The sequence below is a fragment of the Pelobates fuscus genome, chromosome 2 (genome assembly GCF_036172605.1).
Source record: "Pelobates fuscus isolate aPelFus1 chromosome 2, aPelFus1.pri, whole genome shotgun sequence".
Classification (NCBI taxonomy): Eukaryota; Metazoa; Chordata; class Amphibia; order Anura; family Pelobatidae; genus Pelobates; species Pelobates fuscus.
This window is the reverse complement of record NC_086318.1, coordinates 257,028,842-257,039,288: the sequence shown is the minus strand read 5'-3', so window position 1 is coordinate 257,039,288 and position 10,447 is coordinate 257,028,842. Positions and strand designations below refer to the sequence as shown.

At 45.9% G+C, this 10,447-nt stretch overlaps 1 protein-coding gene across 1 annotated transcript in view; it reads left to right on the top strand.

Moving 5' to 3' along the window:
- Positions 1-6,977, top strand: part of LOC134587162 (putative per-hexamer repeat protein 5) — a 34,068-nt gene extending 27,091 nt beyond the window's left edge. Inside the window, exon 3 of the mRNA XM_063443349.1 lies at positions 6,318-6,977. Coding sequence (XP_063299419.1) covers positions 6,318-6,628 — 311 coding nt within the window. The 3' untranslated portion in view covers positions 6,629-6,977. The remainder of the gene's footprint in view (positions 1-6,317) is intronic.
- Positions 6,978-10,447: the final 3,470 nt, after the last annotated feature.

Below are 10,447 nucleotides of genomic sequence, written 5' to 3'. Positions count from 1 at the left end.
TACAGACTGCTGAGTCCATACACACACACACACACACACACACACACATACAGACTGCTGAGTCCACACACACACATGCAGACTGCTGAGTTCATACACACACACACACACATACAGACTGCTGAGTCCAGACACACACACACACAGAAACTGCTGAGTCCAGACACACACACACACACACACACACACACACACACACAGACTGCTGAGTCCATACACACACACACACACACACACACACAGAATGCTGAGTCCATACACACACACACACATACAGACTGCTGAGTCCAGACACACACGCACACAAACACACAGACAGACAGCTGAGTCCATACACACACATACAGACTGCTGAGTCCAGACACACACAGACCGCTGAGTCCAGACACACACACACACACACACACACACAGACTGCTGAGTCCATACACACACACACACACACACACACACACATACAGACTGCTGAGTCCAGACACACACACACACACACACACACACACAGACTGCTGAGTCTAGACACACACACACACAGACTGCTGAGTCCATACACACACACACACATACAGACTGCTGAGTCCAGACACACACACACACACACACACACAGACTGCTGAGTCTAGACACACACACACACAAATACACAGACAGACTGCTGAGTCCATACACACACACACACACACACATACAGACTGCTGAGCCCAGACACACACAGACTGCTGAGTCCAGACACACACACACACACAGACTGCTGAGTCCTTACACATACACACACACACACACACACACACACACATCGAGCCTACCTGTTGCTGGGGGTCAGCCATCTGGCCTTTGCAGCAGCAGCATGGGCTGCTGCTTAACGGCGGGGCTTATGTGCGGGAGGCTGGGCTTCGTTTGGGGCCTGTGCCGGGGAGCCTGTCAGTGCTCTCTCCAGCCACAGACAGCCCCCAGCCTCCAGCTGAGCTGCTCTGTCCTGCATTCCCTCGGGCTGTCACAGACTGTTACAGCCCGAGGGAATATAATCTAAACACATGGCCAGCAGGCTGCTGGCATTTGGGGGTGCCCAAGGGGGCACAACATGATGTAGGGGGGGCATGGCCCCCTATGGCCCCCCCTAGCTACGCCACTGCTGGCTGTCACTGGAATCCAGATGCACTCTTCATCTTTCCAGCCTTGTGTTTTAAGAGCATTTCTGGGAAGCTCCCACCCTACCTAAGCAGAATGCAATCCTCAGCTATTCCCACCTCCTATAACCTCTGATCCAGTACCAGCTGTCACGATTCTGGGAACCAAAACACGCTAACATACACACAGAAAAGGTGCAGTATCGGACCTTAGAGTGGCCGGGCTAAGCACAGAAAGAATAGTCAGGAAACAAGCCGAGTAAGGGGAACCAGAAGACAGAATAATGAGAGACAAGCCGAGGTCAAAGGGTAGGAGAAAGTCGGATACACAAGCCAGAGAGTACGTAACCAGAGAGAAACACAAGTTCAGTAGCAATACTAGCAAGCAAAGACGACAACAGGGCAGAGAGAGACAAGAAAGGTAAGTATTTAAACCCATAGATTAATTCTGATTGGATAATTTCCAATCAGAATTAACAATCACACGTGGGAGATATCTATACCTCCCACTGTGATTGTGGCACTGTGCCTTTAACGCCGGGTCAGGTGGCTGACCCCGGCGTTTACAAAACTGGGCGGTCTCCCAGCGTGCAGCGTCATGCATGCTGCCGCTGGGGGATGGAGAGGAAGACGCGGGCGGCATCCAAGGCTGGGAGGATGCCTCCCGCCGAGCGTACGCCGGGAAGGGGACCGCGGACGGCTGGAGGGTGAGTGCCGTGAGCGGACTGCAGCCTCCCCTCTCCCCTTACGAGCCAGTATGGTTTGGAAAGCCTGAGTACATTGGTCCATACGATGGTCTAAACCATCCATTCTAGCTTCCTGATTAACCAATAACTGTGGAATGTCAGCAGGTTCCATTATGGCCCTGTTGTAATGTCACGATTCTGGGAACCAAAACACACTAACATACACACAGAAAAGGTGCAGTACCAGACCTTAGAGTGGCCGGGCTAAGCACAGAAAGAATAGTCAGGAAACAAGCCGAGTAAGGGGAACCAGAAGACAGAATAATGAGAGACAAGCCGAGGTCAAAGGGTAGGAGAAAGTCGGATACACAAGCCAGAGAGTACGTAACCAGAGAGAAACACAAGTTCAGTAGCAATACTAGCAAGCAAAGACGACAACAGGGCAGAGAGAGACAAGAAAGGTAAGTATTTAAACCCATAGATTAATTCTGATTGGATAATTTCCAATCAGAATTAACAATCACACGTGGGAGATATCTATACCTCCCACTGTGATTGAGGCACTGTGCCTTTAACGCCGGGTCAGGTGGCTGACCCCGGCGTTTACAAAACTGGGCGGTCTCCCAGCGTGCAGCGTCATGCATGCTGCCGCTGGGGGATGGAGAGGAAGACGCGGGCGGCATCCAAGGCTGGGAGGATGCCGCCCGCCGAGCGTACGCCGGGAAGGGGACCGCGGACGGCTGGAGGGTGAGTGCCGCGAGCGGACTGCAGCCTCCCCTCTCCCCTTACGAGCCAGTATGGTTTGGAAAGCCTGAGTACATTGGTCCATACGATGGTCTAAACCATCCATTCTAGCTTCCTGATTAACCAATAACTGTGGAATGTCAGCAGGTTCCATTATGGCCCTGTTGTAATGTCACGATTCTGGGAACCAAAACACGCTAACATACACACAGAAAAGGTGCAGTACCAGACCTTAGAGTGGGCGGGCTAAGCACAGAAAGAATAGTCAGGAAACAGCCGAGTAAGGGGAACCAGAAGACAGAATAACGAGAGACAAGCCGAGGTCAAAGGGTAGGAGAAAGTCGCAAAGTCGGATACACAAGCCAGAGAATACGTAACCAGAGAGAAACACAAGTTCAGTAGCAATACTAGCAAGCAAAGACCACAACAGGGCAGAGAGAGACAAGAAAGGTAAGTATTTAAACCCATAGATTAATTCTGATTGGATAATTTCCAATCAGAATTAACAATCACACGTGGGAGATATCTATACCTCCCACTGTGATTGAGGCACTGTGCCTTTAACGCCGGGTCAGGTGGCTGACCCCGGCGTTTACAAAACTGGGCAGTCTCCCAGCGTGCAGCGTCATGCATGCTGCCGCTGGGGGATGGAGAGGAAGACGCGGGCGGCATCCAAGGCTGGGAGGATGCCGCCCGCCGAGCGTACGCCGGGAAGGGGACCGGGGACGGCTGGAGGGTGTGTGCCGCGAGTGGACTGCAGCCTCCCCTCTCCCCTTACGAGCCAGTATGGTTTGGAAAGCCTGAGTACATTGGTCCATACGATGGTCTAAACCAGGGGTAGGCAACCTACGGCACTAGTGCCATGCACGGCACTCGAGGTGTCTTTGCACGGCACTCAAGGCTGCTAGAGCCAAACAGGCTCTGGCCTATCAGGAGTCCCAGTAAAACTTCAGATATCTGCTAATCCGAAAAGGTGGTGAAGGACAATCCTCAATTTATGCATTGCGGCACATAGAGGTAGTGATCTCAGATCACCTCCTCCCAGCACTTGTGAATAGGAATCCACACTGTAGTAGAGCAGCTCGCAGTTGCTGCTGCAGCTCCTGTCCTTGACATGTACCTGGCCGGCCTGGTCCCTACTGGAAGCCACCCACACTGCTAGATATACACAGAAATGCAGAATAACCCTCCCCTGATACAAATAATATGGACAGCCCACACACAAACATGCACACAATCCGCACAAATGAAACACCACTAACAATCCACATACATGCACACAACCCCACATGCAATACCCCAAACAGCCCCCACACACTGTGACATATCCATCCACACACACAATTCCACAAGCAGCCCCCATACACAGCTCACATTCATATGTATCATACACAATACCATAAACTACTCATGAACATATACAATATAATAGCTCATATACGCAGGGCCGTCTTTAACGCGGGGCAAACTGGCCAGCTGCACCGTGAGCCCTGCTGGCCTAAACTATTTCTAACCCTCTGGCCGGTAATCCGCACACTAAGGAGGCCCACGGGGTGGCCCATGCACAAAGGACCACCCGGTGGGCTTCTGTCAGCAGGGACCCGGTCGCACGCTGAGGCACTTTAACAGCGCGAGCGGGCCCCTTGCTTTTCGGCAGCAGGCTGGGAGGAAGTGACGGCCGCGCATCACTTCCTCCCACAAAGAGAGGAGCGCGCGGGTAAAAAGAGTAGGCAGATTGGAGGGGGGCTGGTCGAGAGCGCTAGACCCCAACTTTCAACACCTTTAGGCGACCAGCAGGAAAGGTAGGAAACTGGAGGGTGGGTTTTAAAGTGTATGTCTGTCAGTCTTTGTGTGTCAGTATGTCTTTGTGTGTCAGTATGTCTTTGTGTGTCAGTATATCTGTGTGTCAGCATGTCTGTATTTCAGTATGTGTCAGTATGTCTTTGTGTACGTCAGTATGTGTGTCAGTATGTCTGTGTGTGTGTGTCAGTATGTTTGTATGTCAGCATGTCTGTGTGTGTGTCAGTATATCTGTGTGTGTGCGTCAGTATGTCTGTGTGTGTGTGTGTGTATATATGTGCATACATCTCAGCATTCACACACTAACACTACACACAAATACACCCCTGCATTCAAATTTCAACACTACGTACAAACACATGTCTGTGTTACACACCCAAATTATATGTAAATACACCCCTGCATTCAAAAACCAACACTACACAAATACATGCTTGCAATCACACCAACACCACATACAAACACATTCCATAAAAAAAACCTGTTTACATTTAAACACACAAAAACTGCTTAGTGCTAAATACAGACCTGCAAACATGGGTAAATGGTAGAGCCCCAGGTGTCAATGCATTCTGGAGTTGCACGACAGATCCCCACCTTTTAATCACCCGTGCAACAGGGAGACCCCCAAAAATTCTTGCACCTCTCTACTTTAGGTCCGACACTGCGTTGAGGTGGAGGACGTGATTGCATGCCTGCGGAGGGGGGACAGGTTCCAGGGGGCCCCAAGCAAATGCTTTGCCGAGGGTCCAGTCACTATTAAAGACGGCCCTGCATATATGCACAAATACAACGATAAAAAGCAATTACAGTAAAAATAACACAAGCAGAATACGGCAGCATACACACCTTTAAAAAAAAAAAAATAGGACCGGCACGCTCGGGACGTCACAATCCTATATCGGCACAGTGCTGCTAAAAGGTTGCCTACCCCTGGTCTAAACCATCCATTCTAGCTTCCTGATTAACCAATAACTGTGGAATGTCAGCAGGTTCCATTATGGCCCTGTTGTAATGTCACGATTCTGGGAACCAAAACACACTAACATACACACAGAAAAGGTGCAGTACCAGACCTTAGAGTGGCCGGGCTAAGCACAGAAAGAATAGTCAGGAAACAAGCCGAGTAAGGGGAACCAGAAGACAGAATAACGAGAGACAAGCCGAGGTCAAAGGGTAGGAGAAAGTCGCAAAGTCGGATACACAAGCCAGAGAATACGTAACCAGAGAGAAACACAAGTTCAGTAGCAATACTAGCAAGCAAAGACCACAACAGGGCAGAGAGAGACAAGAAAGGTATTTAAACCCATAGATTAATTCTGATTGGATAATTTCCAATCAGAATTAACAATCACACGTGGGAGATATCAATACCTCCCACTGTGATTGAGGCACTGTGCCTGACCTCGGCGTTTACAAAACTGGGCGGTCTCCCAGCATGCAGCGTTATGCATGCTGCCACTGGGGGACGGAGAGGAAGACGCGGGCGGCATCCGAGGCTGGGAGGATACCGCCCGCCGAGCGTACGCCGGGAACGCCGGGAAGTGGCTGCCTACCAGACAGCCACTAGAGGGACTAGTGGCAAATTTTGGTCGCCTAACTGACACTGGATGTCCTCACGCTATGCATGAGGACACTCAGCATTACCCAATACCCCATAGGAAAGCATTATACAATGCTTTCCAATGGGGACGTCCTAATGTAAGTGTGGCCATTGTCCATCGTCAGATGTTGACGCCGACAAGGCCTTAACGAGCACAGACGGACATCAGCGCTGAAATAAGGTAAGTGACAGAAGGGTTTTTAGGTTTTTAATCCTTTCTGCACCACATGGGGGGGTGGGGGAGGGAGGGATGGTACGATGGAGGGGTGCACTATAATTTCCCTTTAAAGCAAAAACATATATATGTTTTTCTTTTACTCCTTTCATATCTAAAGTTTTCTTTCTGCTTTTTTATAGTGACTTCCCCAAGTAATTCAGAAGAAGAAAGTGGCTCTGGCTCTGGCTCTGGTTCTGGTTCTGGTTCTGGCTCTGGTTCTGGCTCTGGTTCTGGCTCTGGCTCTGGTTCTGGCTCTGGCTCTGACTCAGGCTCTGGTTCTGGCTCAGGCTCTGGTTCTGGCTCAGGCTCTGGCTCTGGTTCTGGTTATGGCTCTGGCTCTGATTATGGTTCTGGTTCTGGCTCAGGCTCTGGTTCTGGCTCAGGCTCTGGTTCTGGCTCTTACTCAGTCTCTGGTTCTGGCTCTGGCTCAGCTAATCTAACTTTGTTGTAGACATATAGCATTCATGTTTAACCTATTATATTTGAACAAATTATTCATGACAACTTATTTTGTATTATTATGCATGATACGATGAAATACTTTCCATAACAAACTACCTTCTTTGATTTTTTCATTAATCCTCTTTTTGTCCCTGAACTTAATCTACTAGTATTTGGATTCATGCATTCGTTATACCTCAGGAAGCTGATGTTCTTTGAAAGAAGGTTTCATGACAAATATTTAATTTTTTAAAAGCTGCTCATATAGTTTAATCATACGTTATTCATATGCAACTTTGCTATAACTCCAACAATTAGTATGTGTCAACAATATCAAACCATTGCAAAACACTGTTTGGGAACAGGAGTAATGTAATTTTTTTTTCTTGTCAAATGTTTTTTTATTGAAAGATTTGCATTTTTAGCAATAATAATAACAATCATCGTAAAACAATGAAATACAAAATGTAATATAAAGAATAAAATACAAATGATTCAAACAAACAAAAAGAAAAATCCATCAATTGTAAAATTGATAACACATGCATTATGAAAAACACTTTTAGGGTCAAATAAGGTGTAACCGGCGATACATAATATACGTTGCGCATACGAACACAACAAGTTAGGGGAGAAACACATAATATGCAATCCAAAGAAAATGTCATCAAAAAGAGCATTTTCGTTTGACATTATCCTCCCATATGTTCCAGTGGTTAGCTAATGATTATGTTGTAATTAAATGTAATTAAATTAACTGTGATTAAATTCAAATTGATGTAATTTTAAATGTGTATTTTTTTTATTCACCATCAGATTTTAGAATTATTTTATACATTTTGAAACAACTTTGAAGGCTGAAGTGAGTGGCCAACTGGATCTTAGCTAGCAGATGATGTCGCAGGAATTAAAGTAATGAGTGGGATATCCCAATTTAGGAAGATTGAACTTGAGGAAGGCTATTTGTTCCAGTTGTGGGGACATGTGTAAGTGTTGTTGATTTAGAGTATTCCCTGTTAACAGTAAACATTAGCTCACTCTGGATAATGGTCAGAGGACATGACAAAAGCTGCTGGGCAACCAGACATAGAGTAGGCCACACACACTTCTTCTCATCCCAGCAGATAGTCAAAACTATGAAGCAAATTAGGTTCAAACAGGAAAGATTTGATCATTTCAGAGACACTTGTCTCCTTTGGACTGTTTGCTGCTTCACTTGCTCCCTACAAACTGTAGCACACAGTTGTGGTCAATCTGCAAATTTCCCTCAACCAACATGTTTCCCTATTTCTGAAAATCACAGACCCTGTCAATAGGTCTGTCCCTCCACTATATCAGGCTGCTGGATATGATTAGTGCCAATTTTTTGACGGAGAAGCTGGCATCAGTTTAGGGTAATTAACAACTTGTTTGTGAACACAAACTTTGAGTACATCATTGACTATTGCTATATTTTTCTGGATTGTGCTTCTAATAACAAGTTGCCTGTTTTCAGAGAAGACATCTATCTTGTTTATGAGGTGGGTGAAAAAGGAAATGATCTGTCCCCAAATAGTGTTACTGTGGCTCATGGTTTCTTCACCTTGCTTCCCTTCAGAGCCACTCCTAGTCTTCCATGCTGCTAAGGTTAGATCTACTCCACTATCACTATCATACCCAGGCAATGTGGGCTGCCACCAGCATGCTGTCAAAGAGAGAAAGGCATTCCATCCACTAGGAACATTCCATAAATATGTGGTGCCTTAGCCAACTGCTCCTTCAATCCTACCACACAGAAATGGTACATTGATAAGACTATGATCTGCTTAAAGTGAATCACAAGGTAATGACATTACAGAGCAAGGTCATGAGTCATCTGATTTAAGGGCCCCCTTTCCATCATGGAAATATCACCAGCTGGGCAATCAGGAAGGGGATTTTGTTAGCCTGCTTTTTTACTTGGACTTGGAATGTAATTCAACAACATGTACAAGAAGTCGCTGGTGGGCATATTCACCGATGAGGATTAAGAGACCACTTGTCCCTGTCATCTAGTGGAGCTATGCTTACCATCCTCTCTGCTATGCCTAATGGTGATAGAAGTGTCCTAGTACTTTTTCTGATTCTTACCTTAGTAATATAGACTTGAGCTCTCCCTTGGTCTCTTCTTGGTGGCTACAAGAACTAGGGCCTAACATTGGTCACAACAGTAACCTACCCACAACTCTTACACTAGTGTTAATTAAACTACTAATAAACAGGATATATCCATTTCCAAATCAAAGTGTGTGTAAGTGGCTCGGTGCCACTGACAAAGGGCTAGACACAAAGCTGTCTACCTAGTCTCACTAGTAGACACACCAGTCTCACTAGGATCAATAAATCTCCGTCTCAATCTCACAATACAAATCGCTTATATTGTTAAAATAGCTCTGCTTGTAATGATTACTAAGGTGAGCTCTATATAGACAGACTGACAAGTAGATACATTGCTATATTTCCTCCACTAGATGGAGATAATATACCATTGCACAAGCTGATAATCTAGTATATATAGTAGATCTGTAGTAAATTTGAAAACAAAAATAGATAACCTGTAACTGTAGTGGAGCTCCACTACCCCGACTGGGTATCTCTGCTGGATTCTCCTCATAGCTGGAAGAAGCACTGATCACTAATTACAACCCTTTCCCCCAGTAACTAGCCAACACATAGTTCTGGAAGTAAAACAATTTTTTATTGTGAAAGCACAGACTTTTTCCTGATTATCTCAGAGTAAACCCGAACTGGTGCCTCTGATTCTGGGAGATAATTGTGTAAGCCCTTGCTTAAGCTAATTATCTCCTGGATACAGAGGACAACATGAAAATACTCGAGATAAGCAAACCCGAACTGTAAAGTTTGGGTTCGCACCGAACATTAAGATTTTTGGACCCCGAACCCGAACACAGACATTTCAGTAACAGTTCGGGTTCGAGTTTGGTGTTCTGCATTTAATGGCGCATTTTGAAAAGCTGCAGGGCAGCCAATCAACAAGCCTTTGACTTGTGTGCCCTTAGAAGCCATCACAGCCATGCCTAATAATGGCATGGCTGTGATTGGCCAGTGCAGCATGTAACCCAGCCTCTATATAAGCTGGAGTCACATGAGCTCTTATTAGTGTAGGGAGATGTTACTGCAGCTGTGAGGGACAGATTAGGAAATAATTCTGGTGTTGAATCTGCAAACTACAGCGATTATTTTTGTGGGTACTATACTACATTTTTGTACCCTGCCCTGAGCCCAGTGCCACAGAGAAATAAGCAATCAGTCTGTTTGTTAGGTGGGCACTTGCAACTGCATGTGTGCCAGGCACATTACTTTAATCCTGTTCTGGTAGCTCAGTGGGCAACATCTAGGCATTTTTAAATACTGCTGTGACATTGCAGTTTGACAAATTCACATTTTTTTGGTGCTAAATAGTAAATTTGGGGCGTGCACTTCACATCTGAGAGTCAAATAGAACCGTCAAATACTGGGGTTACATCGCATTTTTAAAAATTCACATTTTTTTTTGTGCTAAAAAGTAAATTTGGGGCATGCACTTCATATCTGAGAGTCAAATAGAACCGTCAAATACTGTGGTTACATCGCACTTTGAAAAATTCAGATTTGTTTGGTGCTAAATAGTACATTTGCTGCCTGCGGTGCACTTCATATCTGAGAGTCAAATAGAATCGCCAAATACTGTGGTTACATCGCACTTTAAAAAATTCTAATTTTTTGGGTGCTAAATAGTACATTTGCTGCCTGCGGTGCACTTCATATCTGCGAGTCAAATAGAACCGTCAAATACTGTGGTTACATCGCA